Below are 24,553 nucleotides of genomic sequence, written 5' to 3'. Positions count from 1 at the left end.
ATATTTATAGCTGTGCTTTTTATGGTGGCAAAAAACTGGAAAATGAGGGTATGCCCTTCAACTGGTGAATGGTTTAACAAATTATGGTATATGCTAGTGATGGCATACTATTGTGCTCAAAGGAATAATAAACTGGAGGAATTCCATGTGAACTGGAAAGACCTCCAGGAAGTGATACAGAACGAAAGGAGCAGAGCCAGGAGAACACTGTACACAGAGATTGATACACTGTGGTAAAATCGAATGTAATGGACTTCTGTACTGGCAGCAATGCAATGACCCAGGACAATTCTGAGGGATTTATGGAAAAGATGCTACCCACATTCAGAGGAAGAACTACAGAATTGGAAACAGAAGAAAAACAACTGCTTGAACACATGGGTTGAGGCAGACATGATTGGGGATGTAGACTCAAAACTAACACACCAATGCAACTATCAACAATTTGGAATTGGGTTTCTTGAACGATGACACGTGTTAAAACCAGTGGAAATGTGCACCAGCTATGGAGGAGGGGGGGGGTGTGAAGGGGAAAGTAAGAGCATAAATTATGCAACCATGTTAACTTTTCTAAAAAAATAAATATTATTAAAAAATATTATACTAGAAATGCTCACTATAGCAATAAGAGCAAAAAAAAAAAGAAAATTAAAATTAAAATAGGCAATGAAGAAACAATGTCATCATTTTGCAATGGATATCATGGTATACATACCTAGAGAATACTAAGAGAACTGACCAAAAAAATGAACAGAAATAATTAACTTTCAGCAAAGTCACTGTATACAAAATAAACCACATAAACCATTGGCGTTTTTATTTAACACCAAAAAAATCCAACAGCAAGAGATGGGAAAGGAAATTCTATTGAAAATAACTGGACAACATCAAATACCTGAGGACATACCTACCAAAAGAAACCCAGCAATTTTGTAAACACAATTCAAAAATACTCTTCACGCAAAAAAAATCAGACCTAAACAATTAGAAAAATATTCATTCCTCATGGATAAGCTAAGCCAATACAGTGAAAACGATGGTCCTACCTAGGCCTATGGTGTCATACCAATCAAAGCACCCAGAGAATGACAACCAAATTCATCTGAAAGAACAAAAGGTCAAGAATGTCAAGGGAATGAAAAAAAAAACAAAAACATGTAAGTAGGCCTGGCTATAGCACACATCAAACTAGAGTATAAAGTGGTGATCATCTGGTAATCTGGTACGGGTCACAAAAGAGAGGGGTAGATTAATGGAACAGATCAGGGAATCAACACACGACAGTGAATGTCCAAGAAACTCAGGGTTTATAAAACCAATGATCTAAGCTTCTGCGGAGAGAACATCAAAACTGCTGGGAAAACTAGAAAGCAGTATGACATGGACCAACATCTCAACAGGACAAAGTCAAAATGGATATTTGATCTCGAAATAAAGGGTGACACAATAAACAAGTTAGAGGGAGCGTGGAAAAGCTGACCTGTCAGACGCAGGGATAAGGGAAGAACTTAGGACCAAAGACAACACAGAGAATGTTACAAAAAATGAAATGATTTTGATTATACTAAATTTAAGACTTTGCACAAATAAGACCAATTTGACCCAGATTAGAAGGGAAACAAAAAATTAGAGAAAAAATCTGGCAAACATCTCTGACAAAAGCCTCATTTCTCAAATAGAGAGAACGAAGTCAGATTTGTAAGAATCCAAAGCATTCCCCAACTGACAAATGGTCAAAGGATAGGAATGGGCAGTTCTCGGAGGAAGGAATTAAGACAATCTATAGGCGTATGAAGAAATGCTCCAGATCACTACTGGTTAGAGAAATGCAAACTAAAACAACTCAAGAGGCCATCTCCCACCAACCAGACTGACTCACATGACCAAAAAGGAAAATCCTCCATGCTGGAGGGGATGTGGAAAAACTGGGACACCGTTCTTGGTGGCACTGCGGACTGATACGACCACTCTGCAGAGAAACAGGAAGCAGGCCCAAAGGACCACAAGAAGGGACCGATGGAGCCTGAGGGCAGAGCCAAGCAGGCATCGTCCACTCTTTCTCCTTCATGAGATGTCTGTCGTGCGGGTCACAGGTCTTCTGGCCCAGCGTGAGCAACATGGAAATAGGGATTCCATAAAAATATGGGTAGGATCTGTATCGGACTATTCACCACCTCAGGAGGGGGAAAGCTCGAATTCTAAAATTCGGAAAAATCCAGAAAACACGTTCTTAAAAAAGATGGGTAAGAGCACATTTTTGTCAGTGCAAAGAAGTGCAAATGAAACAAGTGACCACGAGGTGGGGAATGGCTACACGACCATCTGGTGTAGGAAGGTCATGGACAGCGAGTGGACACAGCGAGTGCGGACATGTGTTTGGCGTGGCCTCACCTGTGTAACTGAAACCAAAAGTGCCTGCCTTGTCGAGGAGGGGAGGGAGATGAGAGGGAGACACGGAATTTGGAACGCCAAAGTTCAAAACAGTGAATCGGTTACCTATCATTGCTGAAAAGGACAGATTCTGACAAACGGAGGCAGACATGAAACGGGCAGGACCAGAGTGACATCTGGGGAGGACGAGGGACCAAAGTAAAGAGCCGGAAAAACTGCTCGTTGCACACCAGAGGGAGGGCCTGGGAGGGCAGCCACCAGCGGAGGGATTTCGTGATCCTAATCCACGGATCCAGTTCTTAAAAAATCAACTGCAATCAGCGTGCCCAGCGCCCATGCAATCTCCCCTTCTGTGCCCACGTTCGCTGATAATTCCGGTCAGATTCTAAAGAAGGCTTTATTCCTTTTTTTATTTTTTTGACCCCTTATCTTCTGTCTCAGAACAAATACTAAATACCCGTTCTAAGGCAGAAGAGCAGTGAGGGCTAGGCAATGGGGGTTAAGTGACTTGTCCAGGGTCACGCAGCTAGGAAGTGTCTAAGGCCAGACTGGAACCCAGGACCTCCCATCTCCAGGCCTGACCCACCCAGCTACCCCGTTTCTTTTTCTAAAAAAGAGAGGTCTTAGCCTGCCAGAGGGCAGAACAAGGGACAAGGGGTGGCAGAGACGAGGAGGGGAGCGAGACTCATTCTGAGAATGCGTGTGGGCCCTCACAGCAGGGCTTTGGCATGGGAAGGGCAGCCACCTCTGAGGCCTCCTGACCCAGGCTCACAGAGCCTCCATCCCTGACGGTCAGCCTCCCGAGAGGCCTGATGGTGAGAAGAAGCTCCCCAGAGAGCGAGCAGACTCCTCCCACCGGCAGGCCCGAGCTTTGTGACAAGCCTCACGGGGAGGATTCTCGGATGCTTCAATGACCAGGAGAACGTGAGACAAGAGAGGGGGAAGGATGGCGGCCAGATAAGCCCCACGGCGGCCCTTCATCCCCTGGGCAGACTGGACTCAGAGAGCCGGCCCTGAACCCACCCCAGGGAGACTTCCAACTGGACAAGCCCAGGGCTTTCTGAGAAGTCGGGGCCATGGAGGAGTCCAGGGAAAAGCTAGAATTCAGGAGGGGGAGTCAAATTCCTCTGAAGAATTAGAATCAAAGGGGCAAATGGCGAATATTTCAGAATTTCATCCCAAGTTTTTTTAGAGCAAAATATGCCATTGCAATACACGAGGGGATGAAAGGCCTGGGATCTAATTATCAGGGAACGAGCGCGTTTAAAGGAAATCTCAAACAAAAAGGATCAAGCCACCCCGATAATTAAAACAACATCCCCACGTTAAATCGGGGCGCACCTTCATCTTGGCACCAAATACGAGCTCATCCATTTCCTCCAAAGAATTCTGACCCCTCTTGTGGCCGGGCTCCATCCCAGGAGGGCTGACATGCTAAGCCCTGGGCTTCTGGGACAGGATGCCCGCCCGCCCGCCTGCCTGCAAAGGGGGAAGCTGAGACAGGATGCCCACCCGCCCGCTGGAGAAGAGGGCAGGACTCCGAGAGCCAAAGCCTGCCTGCCCACTCGACAAGCAGGATGGAAAAGAGAAGGGCCTGGTCAGATTCTACCCAGCCAAAAGACCAGCTCTGGCTACCTCTGGCTGGGGGGTGCCAGGTGAGTGTTAAAAACTGGAGACTCAGTTTCCTCCTCTGTAAAATGGAGATTAGTTAAGCTAAGATCTGCTGAGCGCTTTGCAAACCTTCCCCAGCCATAAAATGGGGCTCAGCACCTCTTCTTACAGCTCATAGGCTAGAGAGGGCACCCAGGGGCAGATGACGCAGGGGGGCCCCTCAGAGAACAGGGTGAGGATGCAGTCACACAAGGGCAGTCTCAGAACTGATCTGGATGTAAATACACTTTTCCTTTTTCAGCCAAAAATCTGTTGGCAGAAGGCGCCACCTGGTGGCGTAAAAGGGGACACCGCAGGAAATGGGGGTCCCCAGGATGGGGCCTCCCCCCATCATGAGGGAGGGTCAGGCTGCAGCAGGAAGCCCCTGGGCTCTTGGTGCGGGACGTGACTGAGCCCGGAGCATCCTGAGGCTGCCCCCCATCAAGCCTTCTGCCTTCATGCCCCACATCGCGTGACCCACGTCATGTGCCCCACGTCACGCGCCCCACAGGCACTCAATACTCGCCATGTGCCAGGCAGCCCCTGGCCTGGAGCGTTTAAGGCACTGAAGGGCCGGCTTCGAATCCTATCCCAGCACTTCCAGGAGGGGTTCGGGCCCAGAGGGAGGCAGGCAGGCTGTCGGTGGGTCAGTCGGTGAACACGAGAACAATGGCTCGGCACTGCCTCACTGGAGGCCCAGCCCAGAGGGGAGGCCGTGCTCCGGGAGGCCGAGGGGCCCGGGCTGCCAGGCTCTGCCAGGGGGTGCTCAGCCCCAACTAAGCAGCGGCATCCTGAGGAAACGAGGCTCCTGTCCGTCTGGGGTCCCTCCTCAGCCAGCCTGCCTGCCCCCTACGACGACGCCGGCCCAGATAAAAAGAACAGGGCTCTGGCCTCGGTGCCGAGTCTCTGCTGGACCCAAACGTCCCCCCATCCAGGTTCTGAAGGACAGAATCTGAGGTGGATCCCCCGAGGATGGTGCCAGTGGGACGGGCTGACTCCTAAAGGAGGGGGCACGGACGAGCCGGTCACACAGCCTGTGTCCCGGGGTGGGGGGCGGCCCGGAGACCTGGAAGAGCCGAGGACCAAACCCTGAGAAGGAAGGCCCGGGGCAGCCCCACGGCGGCCATCTCCCGAGCCCGAGGACCAGGGCTCAGCCCTCATCCTTCGGCGGGTCTTCTCTGAGCCTCCGTTTCCTCATCTGTGATACGAGGGAGCTGCCGGGATGCCTCTGGCTGCCCTGAACCCCAGGAGCCTCCTTTGGGCCTGCTCCAAGTCCTGGCCCATCACCTGCCTGGCGCCTGGCCTCGGCGACCCCATTTCCCCCCAGATGGACCAGGGATGCCACTCGCCTGGCAGAGCTGCTGTGAGAGCTTCGGGCCATCGGCCAGGCATCCTCTCGGAGCTCTCAGCACCGGCCAGCCTGCCCGCCCTGGGGGCACGGGTCCTTCTTCATTCTCGGGGGGGAGCTGCCCACGGGGTGCGGGCTGCCCTCGAGGGCCTTCAGAGCCCCTCCCTGGGCTGGGGAAGCGGGCACGGAGGCTCAGAAAGGAGGGCAGGCTGACCCCTGGGCACCACGTGGCGGAGGCAGCAAGCTGAGGTGTGAGTCCAAGTTCAGGTGCTTCCTTGACCACCCCACACGGTGGCACCACGGGCATGGCTGAGGCCGGGAGCCACGACCCTCCCTGGGGTCTTCTGCCAGCTTTGGGCTCCAGCCCTCCTTGGGAAAAATGTGCCCGAGCCGCGTCCTGCCCGCTGCCACCCGATGACGAAGAGCCCCAAGTCAGGGCCAGAAGAGGGTGTCGTGCGGGCCCGCCGGTGGGCATCAGCAGCGTCCACGGCGGGAGACACGGACTGGCAGGCTGGCATCTGCTCGTAGTGGGCAGCTTCTCTCCTTCCCTTCAGAAGCTTCGTTCCAAGGGTGGCCGGGCTGAGGGGAGGGACTGGCGCAAGATAAAGTGATGCAAAAATGAGATTTTTATAAAAATGGTTTTCCTAACCCTTGACGGGAGCAGCTGTGTGGCTCCATGGAAGGAGAGCCAGGCCTGGAGTCGGGAGCTCCCAGGTTCTGGTCCGGCATCAGACACGTCCTCGCTGCGTGACCCTGGCCAAGTCACTTACCCCCCTCTGCCTTGGACCTGATTCACAGTTTTGATTCCAAGGTGGAAGGTGCAACCCAAAAAGATGGCGAGCTTCCAAACGAGAAGGGCCTCTGGACTCTCACTGCGCAGATGAAGAGGCTCCTTGACCAGGCTCACCAACGACTGGTCAGAGAGCACGTCCATGGCTGGCCTTCTTCAAAGGATGCCATGATCAAGAAACAAAATGGCGGATCGGCTTCCCACTGTTTGTTTTCATTTTTAAATCCTTACTTTCTGCCTGAGAATCGATATTGTACATCGATTCCAAGGCAACAGGGGTGAAGTGACTCATCCAGAGTCACGCAGCTAGGAAGTGTCTGAAGCTACATTTGAACCCTGGTCATCCACCTCCAGGCCAGACGCTCTGTCCACGGAGCCACCTTGCTGCCCCCCATTCCAACGAATACTGGTGCTTCTCCTAAGACGCCGGCAGGGCACGACGTCCCCCAACACATTTTCTTCCAAACTTCAATGCTGGGTTCCTTAAACTCTTGGGTCCGCTCCCTCCGGTCCAGCAAGACGGAACGAAGCCCATCGAGGTCGGTCTGAAGACATCCTGGCCGAGCCCTTCCCAGCCTCTGGCCGTCGGGGACAAAGGCTCGTGGACGCAGCCAAGAACGGATCTTCCTCGCTGGCACTCGAGGGCTTTCATCTTCTCCATCTGAGAGCAAAAATGCTGGAAGGCCTTGTTGGGAGTTAAATAACGCCCCCAGAGCACGGCAAAAAGGGCCCCGGCCTGGGAAGGGAGGCCCGGGGTCCGAGCCCAGCCCTGACGCTCCATGCCACGCGGCTCACCCTCACCGGATGGAGGTCCTGCCAGGCCCCTTCCCGTGACGGCTGATTCAGCGCCCCTCGCCTAAGGGAAGCAGAAGAGCCCACTGCGAGAGGCATCCACGTGGCAGAGAGCGACAGCAGAAACTCCAGCCCAGCCCCCGCAAGCTCTGATCTCGACGAGTCTTCCTCGGAGGTTGGGGGAAAGTCATGGCAGCCCAAGAATGCGTCTATCTCGGAAAGGGCTCAGTTCGGTTTTTCAGGACAAACGAAAGTCGGTAACAGGTGAGATGGGGTCACTGCCCCAGGTTAAACGACAATGAAGCATCTCCTCTCAGAAAGGGAAAGTGAAACATGAGGGAGAAGATCGTGTACAATGTTTAAAGTCTTCCAAGTGTTGGCTGATGGAGTTGCAACGCACCCTCAGTGGAGGGCCCCAAGCCCTGAGGGATGGAGGGGCCAATGGACCGTCTTCAAATTCTTCCATTCTTTGGGAAGATCAGACAAAACCCTCTTTTTTTCCCACTGAACAGGAAGCCAGAGGCTGTGCCCAACCCGAGTCCTCTTGAGGCCGGCGTATTCGGCTCCAAAACAAGGCCCACAACTCCGGACCCTCCAGAATCCAGAACCAACCTCAACTCCAAAAAGTGTGGGGTGGCGCTTCCCTTCCCCTTTGACAGCCAGGAAGCAACCGTCTCTAGAAACCCAGAAAAGTGAGTGTCCAAAGACCCAGGCCCAAAGGGTCCCGGAGCACAGAACGCCCTTCGCAGGCGCAGCAATCCTACCCCGTACAAGGTGGCTCTGAGCTCCGAGGAGGGTGCCATCGAGTGTGAGAAAAGAGAAAAGCACCAGGAAGATCCCCTGCAGCTCTCCAGACGCCCTGCTGCATGCCTGGAGGGAATGGCCGGCCCTGTTCAGAGGCTTCCCGGAAGGAGGAGTCGCCCAGCAGTCTTCTTTCTCACTGTTCCTGCACTGACTAATCCAGGAAATACCAACAATATTCACTGCCTCTGCCAGAGGGGGAAGCGAGGTGGCAGCACCGGCCGAAGGCCTCTGGGCCGCCCCAGAACCTCCACGAGGGCAGAAACCACCCTCTAGCTCTGCTGGTCCAACGAGAATAATCACAGCGTCTGTTTAAGCTGACAAAGCACTGTGTAGACACATTTCCAAAGCACCTACTATGTGCCAAGCAGGGTGTAAGAAGGGGGGGGGGGCCACCCTCTAATGGGGGTGACGAGCAAGCACACAGCCGAGACCCACACAGGAGACGTGGGAGCTGAGGGGCGGAGGGGGTCAGCGGGGCCTGAAAGGAGGCCCGGGAGGGCCAGAGAAGGAACGAAGGACGGACGCTCTGGCCAGGGGACAGTCGGTGCAAATACCCAGAGCCAAGAGTCAGGGGATGAGCATTTCATCTGGGGCCCAGCAAGGCCGAGGTCACCGGAGGCAGAAGATGTCAAGGGGCAGCTGGCTGCGAATGCCCATCAGCTTTTAGACGCTGGGACGGGCTGGCGTGGTCAGAGCTGCCCTTCAGGAGCACCCCCTTGGCGGCCAGATGGAGGGGGGGAGGCAGGCAGACCCCCAGCAGCGACTACAGAAGGGATGGAGGAGGGTCTGCACCAGGGTGAGAGCCAAGAGGCCTAGAGGGAGAGACGTGGCAGAGAGGCGGCGTCCGAGTGGGGAAGGGGGCCAAGAGATGGGCTCGAGCCGGGGGGAGGGAGAGCACTGCCCCGATGGGAGCAGGGAAGGAGGGGAGGCCACGCTCAGAGCACGGGTTCTGCTCGGGGTGTCAACCATCCGCAGAGCCAGCTAGACACGAGAGACCAGGGGTCAGCAGAGAGCTGGGGCAGGAGCTTCTCCCTGGAGAGGGAGGCAGGGGAGCAGGAGACGCCTCCCGAGGTCCCCGGCCTTCCTCCTTACAATCCTGGGCCTGAAGCCCTGGAAGAAGACTGCCCCACGCTTCTGCCGGACAGCAGCTCCCAAGGCCAGCACCCACACCGCCTGCCCGGCCCCAGCGAGCTAGGACTGTACTAAGGCCCAGGAGCATCTGCTCTTCCCACGCCACGAGGCCCCGGCGGGCCTTTGGGGAGCACAGGGCCAGGAGATGGCCCGTGGCTGGTCTGAGGGCCGCCCGTGCTCAGGGCAGGCGCCTCCTCACCAGGGCATCCACGAAGGGCGCTAGGCCCACAGGGATGCCACCAGGGCTGGCAAGGCCCCCAGAATCCCTGGACCTCAGGGGGAGCTCGGTCACCCCCGCGCCCAAGCCTGGCCCCCCTAAGCGCCTCTTCTGCGGCCTTCCCAGCACCCCAGAGCAGCCTCTCCACTTTCGGGCGTCTTTGGTTGTCGGGAAACTCTATCGGCCGACGATCGCCCCCAAACACGTAAATCTCAAAGTGCCATTTCTAAAAGCCATTCCAAGTTTTTTTTTTAATTTAGAAAACACAGAATGAGCTGAACCGTGAAGGCATCAGCTCCTCACCTGGCCAAAGGTGGCTCCCCTGGGGGTGCCCTAAGGGACGGGCAAAATGCCAGGCAGCGCCTCCTGCCCCCCCGATTCCAAAGGCGGGGAACCTCCGAGGATGGGAAGAAATCCGGGAAGAAGCTCAGAGGGAGCGCGCCAGTCGGGGAGCGCCTCTTGTCAGGAAGGCCAGGGCCGGCCCTCGCACTCGCCTACCTGTGTCCGGGGTGGTAAATGGCCGTGCTGACGCCGTGGGGGTAGCGGCCCCCAAAGCTGAAGCTGTGGCTCTCTCGGTAGCTCTGGTTGGTGCCGACACTGAACGGGAAAAGGAGAGACCCAAAATCAGGCGGGGACCCGGGAAGGGCCCCACCCCGGGCCGGCGGGGAGCCCCAGCCCTCACCTCACGAGGTAGCTCCGCAGCTCTCCCCGGTAGTTGATGACGAGCAGCTCCGCAGACCACTGCGCGCTCGCCTTGTACTCCAGGAATATGAGGCCAGACACGGCGTAGCTAAGGTCTCTCGGGCCACTCGACGCCTGCGGGGGACAGAAGGACAGCCCAACCTTTAACCCAAGCCACGCGGGGAGGCCCAAAGGACGCCCAGCCAGACCATCCTTGGGGCGCTGAGGCAGGGGCTCCCCCAAGCAGGAGCTGCAGGCCCTGGGAGGGGGCTCTCCTGACCAAGCCCTCGGCACGGCTGCCTGATGGTTTGGTGGCCCTGAGACGCCCCGCAGTCGGCGGAGGAGGCGCCCTGCCCTCGTGTCTGCAGGCCCCCCGGGGTTCAGGGCCCGGCACGCGAGCTTTGTCCCAGGAAGCATGGCGCGGATGCTTCCCTCCTTCCTTCCCAGGGGCGCCCCGGGGGAGCAAAGTCACGTCTGGGGGAGATCTCCCCCACTGGGGCTCCCAGGACAATGGCCACATACACGCTCCCTTCTGCCCCAGGATGGCCGCTCCTGGCAGCCCAGACGACGGCCACAGAGAGAGCCGGACCATGGAGGTGGACACTCATGGCCTGGAGGCCCTGGATGACCTCTGGAGGGTTTTCACCTCCAGGGTCTCGGGGTCCTCGCCTGAAGAAGGGTCTCCCAGGCCAGTTTAAGGGGAGGAGCAAAGGCTGCCCTGGCACAAGCGCTCCTGGGGTGTAGACACTGGCACCAAGTGCCATGCCCCGGGCCTGGGCCCACAGTGACCCGCAGGCCCACAGCCGGAGGAGTCACCTTCGGACGCACATCTGAGTGTCCAGCTCCCTGGGGCCTGAGGCCAGGGTCCAGGCTCAGGCAGCCTCCCTCCATTCCCAGCAGACCCTCTCCTCTCTCCACCCAGGCCTCGGCCGCGTCCCCCTCCTCAGGACCAGCCCCCGCCCGGCTCCGGGGGCACTTAGAGCCCCCAGGCCGGCCCAGGCCCGGCAGCCTACCGGCGGGATGATGAAGAGCTCGCTGCCCACCAGGTCGAACACCCTCACGGTGCCCGTGCTCTCGGCGTAGGCCAGCAGGGTGCAGTCGTAGCTCCAGGCCACGCGTCTCCACTGAGGGCTCGGGTCCTTGGGCACTAGGAGAGGGGGAGGCCGCGTCTGGGTCCGGGGAAGCACAAGAGGTGCCAGCCCCGAGCCCCCCAGCTTCCCGAGCTCGGAGGGGGTCAGCACCGCCCCCTTCGGGCCCGTCAGCAGCATAGACAGAGACGGGAGCGATTCGCGGCCGTCGAGGCCCTGAACGGCCTCCTCTGAAGCCGGGAGAGAGCCTGAAGCAGGAGCTGGTGCTGGTGCTGGTGCTGGCCCAGGGTGAGGTTGGGGGGAGCCCACAGAGAAGTGAGTCCAGGCGGGCACATACGAAGGGCTTGGCCCAGGCTAATAAGCTCCATAACGTGGCCTCAGGAGAGCCCCCCTCCCAAGCCGCCACCTTACTAAGAGACACACAGAAATGGGGCGAAGCCGCCCGGCAAACGGGCTCCGACGTCCTACCTTGGCATTTCCCGATGATGGACGTAAACTCGTCTCTGGCTGACCTAAAGGGAGGGACAAAGCCAAGGGTTGGAGCGCCGCTCCGAGAGCCGCCCGGACACACCGGCTGCCCCCAAACCACTTGTTCGTCTCCTAAAAACGGAAGCTGGGGGCGGCCGGGGGGCTCCGGGGACAGAAAGCCGGGCTTCAAGATGGAAGGCCCCGAGTCCTAATGAAGCCTCGGACTTCCCGGGTCCCTGAACCCCCATAGCCCAGCCCTTCAGCCTGCACTTAGGGTTGCTCCTAAGGCGGAAGGTGGGGGCTTCCAACCCCCAGAACTGGGCAGGGGCCCTCCCACCCCGGCATCCTCCCCCCACGCCTCACACAGCACAGGGACCCTCGGTGCCGCTGGACAGCCTGGCCACCTGCTTGGGGGACGTGAAGGCCGACACTGGCCAGACAAGGGCCCGACACAGCTCGGCCAAGGACCGACAACAGAAACAGTTGGGGACGGGGTCGGCGCCACCCACCACCCCCACCCGGCCTAGCCTGAGCTCCTTCGAGGGCGTCTGTCCTACTCGGAGCTCCGCCGCCCTCACAGGCCCGCGCCCGGGAAGCTGGCCCCCCGTGATGAGTCGGTCTCTGTGCCCGGAGCCACCACTGCCCGGCACCCCACACCAGGAAGTCCACGCCTCCCCCGAGACAGCGCCCCCACGCCTCGGCCAGGGCCGGCCTCGGACACCTGGAAGGTGGCCGAGAGGGTCGTTACCTGATCTCCACGCACTGGTCTTGAACCGCTGCCAGAAGCTTGCCGTTACTGCAAAGGGAGAAAGGGAGGGATAGTGAGCCACAGCAGGAAAGCCTTCAGGGCTCCTCGCTGCCTCTCCTCCTGGCAGGGCCTTTAAAGGCTCCGTCTGCCTTCCCAGCGTCATCCACTCAAAATGATCCGTTCTGCCCCGAGTTTTCCATCTCTCGCCCTTTTTAGCTGACCATGACGCCTCCCCGACTGCCCGCCGGGGTGGGAGCGAGGGCCCAAACCCACATGTCCAGGCTGGGCCAGCAAAGCCCAGAGCAGGTTCTGGAAGGGTGCCAGACGGCCCAGGACCAGCAGAGTCCGACCTAGGGGCCAGCCTAGCACCCCCAAAGGCTAACTAGCAGCTCATGAATCATCTGGCCTTCGGAGCAAAGACAAGAGCAAGATGGCCCCAGAGTTCCCTGGGCAGACTTGTACGGCCCGGTGGCAGGGCCAGAGCCCCAGAAAGTGACCAGGAGGGGCAGAGCCACGGGTGTCGGCCTGTCCACAACACCATTACACCGTCTATGACCGACAAGCAGACCGGCCTGCGAAAGGGAGGGCCCCCAGCAGTGATGAGGGGCTGCCCAGAGCTTCTGGCTGGAGAGTGAGCCAAGGAGATTCGGGGGGAGACAGGAAGATGGGGTGTTGGCGTGGCTCCTCTTAAAAAGACTGGGGTGAGGCCAGGCCAGCGTGGCCAGGGCCTCTGAGAGCACCGAGACAGCACGAGGCTACACGGGAAGGCCAAGCAGCATCCCCAGGCCTGGCGAGCCCCGGCTGAAGGACATCATCCGGTCCTAGGCACAGGCCGGGAAGGCCAGTAATGAGCTGGACAGTGGCGGCGTCCACAGGGGGCGGCCACGATGGGGAAGGGCCTCGAGACCAAGAGAGCCAAGCCAGAGGAGAGCAGAGCCAGCCCAGGGGGGCCTGTGTGGGGGAGCCAGTCTGGGGGGGGGGGGGCCCATTGGTGAGCAGAAGAGACAAGAGCACGCCAGGACCAGAGGCAGCCCAGGACAAGCCTCTCAGGGGGGCTCAGGGAAGGGGCAGAGCTCGGGGCAGACTACACGGCAGCGAGCTGGAACCTGCTCAGCCCAAAGCGAGCGGCCCTCCGAGGGTCCGTTCTCAGGCCTCCTCCCGGACGGCTCGGCTGCCCCAACGCCGCTCACCACCTATCTCCGGGCTCTGCTGGCTCTCCCCACTGAGCCGTCAGGCCGCCCCTCCTCACTCTCCCTCGTGGCCGGGCATACATACAGAGGACACTTACTAAGCGTTCGCTGATCACACTGCAACTGCGAGGATTCTCCAGGCTCTGGCTGAGCCCTTTTATGGGGTCCCTGGGGTGACCTCAAGGCCAACGACTCTCAGAGGGATCCAGTCGGCCCCAATCCCTCTCCAAGGTGCAATCCCACACCCCCAACTGCCTTGGGGGTGCTTAAAACTGACTCCCTTTATCCCAGGCAAAGCCCAGCCCAGCCTTTCCAGCCTGTCCCTCTCCGCCCTCTGGCCCAAGTGGCCTCTCCACACCTTGTCCATGACCCTCCATCTCCCACCTCCGGCCCTTTGCACCAGCTCTTGCACACACCTAGAGTATTTTCCCTCCTTGGGGTTCCTCTCTTCTCCTAAGATGCAGCTCAAACCCTGTTTTCTGCACGAAGCCTTTCCTAAGGCCCGGCCCAATGACCAGCCAGGACTCTACTGCCCCCAGAACAGAGCCCTCAGCCCACCCTCTGCCCGAGGGATAGAGTGGGCTTACAGGGCAGCAGGAGGCATTCCCCAAGACGGAATACGGCAAATATTGTTTGCTTGGCCCTTGCTACAAGGATGTGGGCTTCCTCTCTTTTGCAGCAGGGGAAAGGAAGGAGGGGGGAGAAAGGTGATTCTTTTTGTTAACTGAAAAAAATTATTTTTTCTTAAAAAAATTTTAACTTAAAAAAGACTCTGCTGATGCCTCCTGCTAGCTTCCTCTCTGACAAACGACCCTGAACGTCACAGCTCGGCATTTATTTGTATTCTTTCTCTTTACGGTTATTCTGCACTTGCCGGAAGTCCCAGAAGTCTTGGGGACTTTGAGCTACGATAGCTGTTGGGGCTTAGAGCAGCCCTGGAGTTCAGGGACCCCACCCCCACCCCGATGATGGGCGCCCTTCCTGTCTCCCCCTGGAATAGAAGTGCCTTTTGCCCAGGGACTGTCTCATGTTTCTTCGTCACTGTGGCCCCTGCACCAAGCACGTGTCCGGCCCAGAACTGACCCTTAATAAAGCCTCGCTCGGTGTTTCTGATGGAAGGGAAGGGGGTGTGGAGGAGGGCTCTGAGGACGGCGCGGCCCACGGCAGAAACTGGGCAGTGAAGAAGACGAGGAGCTTCGAGAGAAAGAGAGAAAGTCCTCCTTGGGGGGTCCCGAGTTGGAACTGCCTCAGGGACATCCGGCTGAAGACGCTCAGCATGTAGCTGGGAATGAGGCTGAGTCTGGGGCCCCCCAAGGAAGGAAACAAAGACGGAAATATGGGAGCTGCCAAGAGAGTGCCGGGACAAGATGTGGGGGTGACTGAGACTGCCACAGAAGAAGAGAAGGAGGAGGAGGACGGCCCCCTGGGCCCCCCCGCCCCTCGAGGCAGCTCAGGGTACAAAGAGGACTCGGCAAACTCCCAGGAGGAAGGACACGATGTCCTTACTGGTAGGACCGTGGTGTTGGATGACCTTGGATGACCGCTCTCCATGAGCCCTCAAGCAGGGACACGTACGTGTGCCAGACACGGCGGAGGCTCACACCATCCAAGAGGAAGGAGGGTTCCCTGTGACGGCGAAGTCCTCGAGATGCTCATCTGCAGGTGGTACAACGCCAACCACAGCAAGCCTCCAAGCCCCAGATACTACTGGATGACATACTCGGCTACACAAAAGAGATCAGCTGACAATCCACACAGGAAACACCAAGGGGACAAAAAATGCTCCTGCCCAGACTCTGACCCGCTGAGTGGGTCTGCTGAAAGGGGGCAGGGGAGAGGAAAGAGAAAAAAGAAAAAAGAGAGAGAGGGAGAAAGGGAGAGACAGAGACAGAGAGAAAGAGAGATGAGGCAAGAAAGAGAGAAGAAAGAGGAGAAAGAGTAAAAAAGGAGAAAGAGAGAGAGGAGAGACAGAGGGAGGGAGAGGAGAAAGAGACGGACAGAGAGGGAAGGAAGGAGGAAAAGAGGGGAGGCAGAGAAAGAGGGAGATGAAAGAGAAAATGGGGGAAAAGAGAGAGAGAGAGAAGGGGAGGAGGAGGGAGAGGAAGGCATATATGTATATATGTGTGCACGGTTATCTATACTTGGACAGAGCCTGAAGATAAAAATGAACTTGACCCCAGTGGAATAAAGGGAAGAGAGCAGGCTGCACCCTGGAGTGTTTGCCATCCTTTGAACTCCCTTTTTTCCGTCGGGAGCCTAAACGGTGGAATCTTGCCCTCCTACAGAGACATGAGACACCACCTAAGATGTGATCAGCAAAGGAGAAAGGCTAGTCGAGAAGCAAGAGTGAGAGCCAGACACGACACCAGTTAGGCAGATGGAATGCCACGCTGGCACCTCCGGAAGGGGAGCCGGGAGCCTCCTGCAGGCTGCGTGGATGCGCCATGGAAGGCCCAAAGGAAGAGAGAAACAAGAGCTGCTTCAAGTCTTCCTTTTCCAACCAGACGAGCTTCTGAGGATCCCATCCTAGGGCACCCCACAGCTGGGACCGAGGCACCCGAAGCCGCTCTCCTCTTTCCCGTAGCCACAGCCAACACTGGGCCGATGTAAGTGCTCGAGCCGTCTCCCAGCTCCCCGGCGCACTTTCATCTGAGGACCGTGTCCCAGGCCAAGCTCCCGAGGCTCCGTGGTGGGAAATCGCAGGGCCTTACCTTGCAAGTACTAAATGCCAGTTTATCTGCTTATTGACCAAGCGGACCAGTCCATCGGGGAGTAAAAACGCCGTCGGGCTGAAACGACAGGAACATTTTGTTTAAAACAAAGCCAGCTGGATGCAGGCAGAAAGGCCACAGAGCCTCAGTCTGGGAACCCAAGGGGAGAGCGCCAAGGCCAGCAGACTGGCAGGTGCCTCAGAGCAGCCTGACCTTTCTTCAGAACGCAGGCAGCTCCTCTAAACACAGCTACCAGGCATAAACCCAGGGGGCTCCCAGAGGCCAGGGGCCAGGAGCTGGGTTTGAATCTCTCACATACACAGACACACACATTCTCTGTGTCTCTCTAGTTCTCTCTTTCTAGCTCTGTCTCTCTCTCTTTCTCCCTGTCTGCCTCTGTATCTCCCTAGTTCTCTCTTTCTAGCTCTCTCTCTCCCTTTCTCCCCTCTCTCTTTCTCTCTCTCTCTCTCTCTCTCTCATTCTCTCTTCCTAGCTCTGTCTCTCTCTGTCCCTTTCTCCCCTCTTTTTCTCTCTGTGCCTCTGTCTCTGTCTCTGTCTCTGTCTCTGTCTATGTGTGTGTGTGTGTGTGTGTCTCTGTCTCTCTCCCCAAGACTCTGCACTAATCCTTAAAAGTCTCTATGCTGGGATAGCTCCCAGAAGTGATATCCCAGGCCACAAGCAGGGTATAGGCTACCTACTCAAGGGTCCCCCTCACCACCCCTGGTAGGTTAGTTTTGCTAAAATGTCTCTGTTCTTCTCTATTCCTTTTAGATTCTCTTTTTTTTTTTTTAAACCCTTAACTTCTGTGTATTGGCTCCTAGGTGGAAGAGAGTGGTAAGGGTAGGCAATGGGGGTCAAGTGACTTGCCCAGGATCACACAGCTGGGAAGTATCTGAGGCTGGATTTGAACCCAGGACCTCCTGTCTCTAGGCCTGGCTCTCCATCCACTGAGCTACCCAGCTGCCCCTACATTCTCTTCTAAAAACTTTCTGAGTAACAAAGAGGAGAGGGGTATCCTGGGCAGTAAAAGTGACAGAAAGAGTCCTCCCCATAATGAACCCCCTGGCAAAACCACAGGATAATCGTGCCTCAGACCGGCAGTCTCACAAGGGCAGCGGTCAGGCTTGGGCTCCCCAAAGTCTTCCCAAAGGCCAAGGGATAAGATCCTACATCAGGAAAGCAGAATACTGCCTGGAGAGCATCAGATCTCTGCTCCCCTCTGCCCAAGGCTGAGGTGCAGAGGCAGAGAGGCCCAGGTAGCAATTCTAGGGGCTCTGAGACACCTCAAAGAGTTCGATACCGAGTTCCTCCAGAGGTCAATGGCTGCAGCCGGCCATGACGGCTGGGAGAACTCTCTTTCCTCACAAGCACCCCCAAGCCACAAGCAGCTCCATCGCTGTTTTCCAGGCTCACCTGTACCAGATGTACTGACGGAAGAAGAGGAGAGGCCCTGGGAAATAAAGAGGAGGGCGTTAAAAGCCTCGCCAGGCTCTCGAATGGCCGCTAGTGGGGCCCAGAGGGAAGCGCCCCTCCCCTCAGGCAGCAGAGCGTGAACACGGAGGCGCTCCCACAGAGACAGCGTCCGTCTGTGCCCAGGGGCCCCCTTCCCTGGAACTCGAACCCTGAGGGCCAGTTCAGCGGCATCAGCGAAGCCTGGCTGTGCTGTGCGGACACTTGGCTGTTACCGAACAGATGAGCCAAGACGGAGGTGCTGAGCTCAACCCAGAGTCCATACCGACCCAAGGGCTTAGAAGGCCGGAGTCCTGCTCCTGATGGTCCGGGTCCAGCTGGGGCCAAGCCTCTTAGGCAAGGACAGCAGAGGGCTAGGAAGGACCCGGCCTCAGGCAGCCTCCCTCGGGCCAGAGGCCCAAAGAGAGGTCCAGGCCTCCACGGGAGTGTGTGAGCACCAGATCTGGGCCTCAGGGCCTCAGCTGCATTGGCTCCCCAAGCAGAGTGCGGGTGGCTCAGGGTCAGCACCAGCCCCCTCCGGTCCCAAGTCCTCAGTCTGGGAGCTCGGGCAGGTCCTCTCCCTGCTGCCTCTTCTTCTCGGTGGGGTCTCAAGGAGGGGAGGAGGGGGAAAAGGGAGGATTCCTCTCCAGCGGGACTGACTACAAGGAAAGCCTCCTGAAGCCAGGCCTCCTCCTCGGCCCCCCCGAGCTCCAGCGGTGCCTCGTGTGGCCGGTAACAGGCCCGTTCTAGAGCACCCTCGATGACTGTTCAGCTGCCGGGGCCCACCAGGGGCTCTGTCAGGCCCAGGGGAGAGGGTGCTCCAGAATTCTCCCTGACACAAAAGGCAGCAGCGGCAGCTTACCTGTAATTGCTTTGGTGATGATAAAGGATGCGCCATGTTTCCGGGTGCCTCGAGGCTGCAATTAGAGAAATAAAACATCATCTTGTGGCATCTCCAACATCGCTGGACTCAGAGATTTGCTTCTTTCCCATAACTTCAGCAAAGGTCTGGGCATAGCAGCTCTCTCACCCCGGGGGGGGGGGGGGGTCTGGAGGCCTCAGCCTGGGTGGGGGCACTGAGGACACTCAGAGGTCGCAGCCTCTCACCCTCACCCTGACATCGCCTTGGAAGGAGATGAAGACAAGTCGATACGGGCTAGTGCTCGGCTTTGAATGGGAGCCCCCCACTTTGAGTCTGAGCCGCAAGACCTTGGGTAAGTCATGAGGGTGCTTAGCCCCCCCAAATCACAAGAGAGATGGAACACAAGCTATAAAGCCCCAAGGAAGCGTCGATCAGTCATTAGGCACTCATTAAGCACTGACTGTCCAGGGGGCTCTTGCTAACCACCAGGGAGCCTCCATTCTCCTGGGGAGACCTCATGGCAGCACTAAGGAATCAGCAAAGCCCCTGGGAAGAAGTTGGGGTCTGAGCCAAGAGGAAGAGCTAGGGAGGGAAGGCATCCCAGGCACAGGGAATAGCCAAGGAAAAGGCCTGGTGATGGGAGGCTGGGGGGCTGGATCCCTAAGTGCATGGAGGACAGGACTTTAAGTACCCGAGACCCTTCCTATTTGGTCCTTGAGGGAAGAGGCCCACTGGGGCTTGTAAAAGTGAAATTTGGGAAATGCCATCTAAAAGTATATATATTTTCTATGGACATGGGAAATGTATCAAACTACATTTCCTGTGGTCCAACGGGTTTCCGGTTCCGGTTCTTTGGGTGTGGGGAGGCCTACGTCTCGACGCAGGGAAGAGTTTATAATCTCCTGGGTTAGGAGGGAGGGTCTCTTGGCCAGCAGACTCGGGAGGAGACAGGAGACAATTATGGCTAGGCGGCAAGTTTTGAATGCTTACAAGCGTGTGGTCTAATAACTATCTATCAGCATGGCTTTAATTAAAATACTAATTTCTATATTTATAACAGCCTTTTTCATTTTAAATCCTTATAGGCTCATCAAGCAGGAGGTGCCTCCGTTTTTGGACACATCCCTGTGGCAGCTGAGAAAAGGGATAGCCCAAAAGCAGGGGCACCCACCAGGCACTGAGGCCAGCCACTAGCAAAGAGGACAGGGCCTCAGCAAGAGGTGATATGAAGGGAGAAGGCAGGATTGGCATGGACCGGGCACATGGGAGGACTGAGGGAGAGCAGCAGAGGATGGCACCCAGCTAGTGAGCCACACTGGTGCCCTCAATGGGAGCAGGGAATGTTAGGAGGAAAAACTAAGAGTTGAAAATGATTACTGCCCGACAAAATGAAAAGGGCTCAGAGCAGCCTCTGGGGGGAAAGTGAACACCCAGCCTGGAAGGGGCACTGCATGCCCGGGCGAGGGCCCAGAGAAGGCTCCCTTATCTGCTTTACAGAGAAAAGAGCAGCGTCCAGCCAGCAGGGGCTCAGACCAGGCCAGCACTCGGCCTGAGGCCCATCTCCACCGGACCAGCATCACCGATACACCTCCGGGTCAGAAGTGCCCGAGTGGCCTGATCCCACAGCCAGCCCCCAAAAGGAGAAAATCAAAGCCCCCTCCTAAAGCAGGGGAACAGCTGAACCCTGCCCGCTGGACAAGGCACGCCAATACTACTGTCCACTCGAAGTCTGTGGTGATGGGCACTTGCTAAAACCGAGAGCGCCTGCAGCTGCGAGGGCTGACTGGCCAGAGCACTGGGAAGGCACTGACCACAGAGCAAACACAGGGAAGTGGCCCCCTCGGGCCTCAGGCTCTCCCACAAACCTTCAGGGTCACAAGGAGAGAATGAGCCCCCCGGCAGCAGGCCTCGCACAAGGCAGTGAGCCGCCGCAGCACCAGAATGGCTCTGAGAGATGGCCGAAGTCCTCAGGACTTTCCCCAGCAAAGGGCAGGAGGAAATGCAGGAAGAAACAGGCCAGCTGGGGAGACGGGCATCTCCAATGGGCAGAGGAAGCCTGAGCTCATGTTGGGGAGAAGCAAAGGGGACACTGCCCCCCTGGGGCTCAGGGGCTCTGGCCACGGCGGGCCCCGGCGGCTCCGGCTGGCACGGGCTCTAAAGGCATCGCTTTCTGAAGGTCCCGGGCGAGAAGCTGGCGGTGAGCTGGCACCCGGAAGCCCTGCAGCCCCACGGCTGCTGGCCAAGGCCAGGAGGACCCTCAGGCAGCCCTGGACCAAGGCCGTCTGTCCCATCGGTACTATGGAGCCGGCCGGGCCTTGGGAGAGGCCCCCCCAGAGGTGGACCCCAATCCCTAGCGGGCTTCTGAAATCAAACTTTCCGCCAACAAGGGTCAGGGAGCATCGAGGCCTTGCCCAGGACCCAGGGACCAAGCTCAGGCTGCCCCCCACCCTCCCCGGGCCGTGGGAGGCTCAGAAGGGGGTGGGGCTGCTCTGGCAGGGGCCTAGGGAGAAAGCGCACCCCGGAGCTCTAACTCATGGTCCACACTGTCCCCCCTGAGGCCACCCCAGCTGTCCAGGGCCTGAGCACAGCCCCCCCCAGGGGACCTCCTGAGGGGCCGGGGCACGTGCTCACCTGGCCAAGGAAGGAAGAGCTGGGGGGCAGAGGGAACAAGGCCCAGGGAATCCTGCTGGGCAGCAAGGTGCCTGGCCCCCACCACCGGACCACAAGGGCTGGGGGGCACGACTGAGAGAAGGAAAAGCCCCGGATTCCTAGCCCGGTCCAGGGCCCTGCCTCAGTTTCCCCATCTACGAAATTCCGGCTTCCCGCTTAGCCCCATGATGCTGGCGAGGTGTGCAGCAGAACGAGTCAGCTGCAAGACCTTGGCCAAGTCGCCGAAGCTCTGCCTGCCTCCACCTGCTCCTCTGTAAAGCAGGCCGGACTTCCAGCCCTCACAAAGGCCTCGGCCAACCTTTAAGGGCTCCCGAGGAGTCTGACATTGTCCCGGTCTTCTTCCTGGAGAAGCCCTACACAGCGGGGAAACGACTTGACCAGGGTCACAGTGCCCTCCCTGGGCCTAAGCCCAGGGTGCGGTTTGGAGTTTTAACAGGGGTGGGGGTGTCCCCTGGACCCCAGAACCCCGAAAGCCACCCCCATCCCTCGGAGATAAGCAGCCCAGAGCGGAAGCCTCCGCGGTCGCCATGACAACCCCAGACGCTAGTGAGCGGTTAGCTAGACCACGCTGTTCCCGCCCCCTCGGAGTTTGGCCCTCCTTCCCGCGGGCGGGATGACGTGGCTCCCCCAAGAGGCTCCAGGGCAGCCCGGGGCCCCTCGGCCTCCGGTCCCCAGCCCGGACCAGGGCCCCGGTGCGGCTCACCTGCACCTCCGTCTCCGGCGGCCACTCGGTGTTGACCAGCAGGTCGTAGAGAATCTTCTCGTCCTCGCTCTCCGACCCCGGCCCGGAAGGCGGCCTCTCTTCGGCGGCCGCCATGTTCGCCGGCTGAGGCAGGAGCCGAACTACGGCAACGCGCGAGGAGCAGGTGGAGCGTTCCGCGTTCTCCGCCGGCGGAGGCGGGGCCCGGAGGCTCGAGCCACCTTCTCGGACTGCCCCGTCTGACGGCGTGGCCCGGGGCTACGGCAGTCCGCCAGGGACACGCAGAGCACTCCGCGTTCGCAGCCGCCAGGGGCGGGGCCAAGACTGGGGGGGGCGGCCTCCGACTGCGGCTGCGCCAAGCCTGGCCCATGCCGACTGTTAGGATGACCTTTGTTGTTTGTTTGTTTTTTTTTAACCCCTTCTCTTCCGTCTTAGAATCCGTGCTGTGTATTGGTTCCTAAGCAGAGGAGTGGTCAGGGCTAGGCAATGAAGTGTCTGAGGTCACATTCGAACCCGGGACCTCCCATCTCTGGGTCTGGCTCTCCATCCCCTGAGCCACCCAGCTGCCCCCCAAGATGGCCTTTCTAAAGGGAAGGGATGTCTATGCCACCCCCATCCCGAAGCTCTGCAGAAGTCTCCAGCCCTGGCGCTCTCTCCCTCCCTCCTCCAATTGGCTCCCACGGGTCCCTCTGCCCCCGCTAGGGCTTGGCCCCCAGCAGAGACTACGGGCCTCGCTCCCCCCACCCCAGCCCCGCCAGCCCCAGGCTGCCCCCAGCCCAGGCGTTGGCAGCGGCTCCCGAACATCCCTTCGTGTCCCTCCTGGCACAGCTGGTGCCTCCGAAAGAGCGAGCGGTGGCTTTTCTGACCACTTTAGTCGTGCTGCGCTTTTCCCAGGCTTCACGCCCGGAGGTTTCACACCAGGATGTGTCCCCAGGACCGCAGCAGGGCGCTAACCCTCTCCCCCACTGCTGCCATTAATGGGGCTGCACAAAGAAGGAGCAGCCGCTGCGGGCATCCCTCTGGCCCCAAGGAGGCAGAGCCCTGCGGAAGAGCCATTGGGAGAAACAGTCCAGACAACTTGTTTGTGAGGGAGCAGGTGCCCGAGTCGCGGCGGGGGTCGGGCTGCCCTTGGCGCCCCCCATCGCTTCTCTGGCCCAGGTAGAAGAAGCCACCCTCCCCCAGCTTCTTGGCGAGCTCCCTCCAGCAGGTCCCGGGTCCCAGGCGCGCACCTCTGTGACTCAGTCCCAGAGAGCCAAGGGCTGCCCTGGGCTTCTGATTCCCCGCTGGCTGGCTCTATCCAGAGCTCCGCAGGTCACAGAGGAAGGCACGAAAGGGGAGCCCGCCCTGGACACCCTGCCGCTCCCACGTGGGGAAGCCCAGGAGGGAGTCGCGCCTGTTCCGGATTCCACAGATGCCAAGCCCTGGTGAGCTCTGGGTCAGCATCTCGGGAGTCTCTCTTCTCCGAGCTGCCCGCCTGTGGCATGTGGGACCAAGACACCAGTGACTCCTCTCCTGGAGGGTGAGGATGTGCCCTGGGCCACCTCCCAAAATGGCAGACCCGAGCAGGCTGTGACCCTCCCCTCCCCTCCCTAGTAACTGCCCCTGCTCATGGGGGCAGTGAGAGATTGTCAAATCCACAAGCATGGATTAAGTAATTACTCTGTACCTTCTGTAAAATGGGAATAATAACAGGGAAACCAAAGCTTAGAGGAACTGGGTGACTGACCCAGGGTCACACAGTAAGCGTCAGAGGCAGGATTTGAATTAATTCATGTCTTCCTGACTCTAACTCCAACATACTCCCCAAGGTACCACCAAACTGTGTTACTACCTATTCCACACTGCTAGTGAGCAGATCCAGCCTCTGCTACCTACTGCAGGTGACCCTAGGTAAGTCATTTCCTCCATCCACTTGGGATGGAGCTTATGTGAGCTGAGCTATTTACATGTTCCACTCCCATCAGACTAGGAGCTCCTGGAGGGAAGGGACCATCCGTGGCCTTTCTTTGTGTCCATGGCTCTAGCACAGGGCCTGGCATGCAAAGGGCATTTAGTAAATGCTCATGGGTGGACCAAGTATCTGACTCAGGCAGTCGCCGCCCCAGACCACTCTCTAGGACTGCCTCAAGCAGGTGCCCATCATCTGGTAGGAGAGGCTTGGCACTAACTTCTTCCTCTCTCCAAGAAATCAAAAGTCTAGCCTGGAGTCTGCCTCTCCAACGGGCACATCTTGGCATGATCCCATGCCATGAGAAAGGACCAAATGTCCCAAGAAATACTACTTCCTTTTTCCTGGGAACGCAGGATAAAACTGATTCCAATATGTCTTTGTCCATGCCTCCTTACAAGGAAGGTGCTGCTAGTATCCCCATTTTGAAGACAAACTGAGGCTGAGAGGTGACATTACTTCCTCAGGGTCACACAGGTAGTGTCTGAGGCAGGATTTGAACACAAGTCTTCTAGACCACCCATCTAGCCTGGTTTTATTTCACATTCACCATACTGTTGCTCCATAGTTTAAAATGGAGGATCTCTGCTTTTCTTGTAATAATAACAGCATTTACATGGCACCTACTACGTGCCAAGAACTTTATAATTATTTCCTTACTTATTTTTCACAACAGTCCTGGAAGTCAATGCTGTTATTATCACCATTTTATAGATGAGGACGTTGAGGCAGGCAGAGCTTAAGTGACTTGCCCAGGATGACACACAGAGTCGTAAAGGATCTGAGTTAAATGGTACATGGGGCCAACCACCTTGAGTAATGCTGGTGATACTTAACCCTTTGATGCCACAGATGTAATGGATAATATGATGATGATGATGGTAAAAGTGAGTCACCAGGGGCCTGGGAGCCAGT

The 24,553-nt window shown here is 57.8% G+C and overlaps 1 protein-coding gene across 1 annotated transcript in view; it reads right to left on the bottom strand.

Annotated features, from left to right (window-relative positions):
• The window catches only part of NBAS (NBAS subunit of NRZ tethering complex), a 141,176-nt gene extending 119,369 nt beyond the window's left edge, over positions 1-21,807 (bottom strand). Inside the window, exons 1-9 of the mRNA XM_044663007.1 lie at positions 21,694-21,807; positions 18,321-18,375; positions 17,423-17,459; positions 16,010-16,087; positions 12,109-12,156; positions 11,361-11,404; positions 10,818-10,951; positions 9,806-9,939; positions 9,622-9,720 (exon numbers count right to left, since the gene is read on the bottom strand). Of these exons, the coding sequence (XP_044518942.1) occupies positions 9,622-9,720; positions 9,806-9,939; positions 10,818-10,951; positions 11,361-11,404; positions 12,109-12,156; positions 16,010-16,087; positions 17,423-17,459; positions 18,321-18,375; positions 21,694-21,807 (743 nt within the window). The remainder of the gene's footprint in view (positions 1-9,621; positions 9,721-9,805; positions 9,940-10,817; positions 10,952-11,360; positions 11,405-12,108; positions 12,157-16,009; positions 16,088-17,422; positions 17,460-18,320; positions 18,376-21,693) is intronic.
• Positions 21,808-24,553: the final 2,746 nt, after the last annotated feature.

The sequence above is a fragment of the Gracilinanus agilis genome, chromosome 2 (assembly GCF_016433145.1).
Source record: "Gracilinanus agilis isolate LMUSP501 chromosome 2, AgileGrace, whole genome shotgun sequence".
Taxonomy (NCBI): domain Eukaryota; kingdom Metazoa; phylum Chordata; class Mammalia; order Didelphimorphia; family Didelphidae; genus Gracilinanus; species Gracilinanus agilis.
Note: the sequence above shows the minus strand (reverse complement) of the source record. Positions and strands in the feature narration are given on the sequence as shown.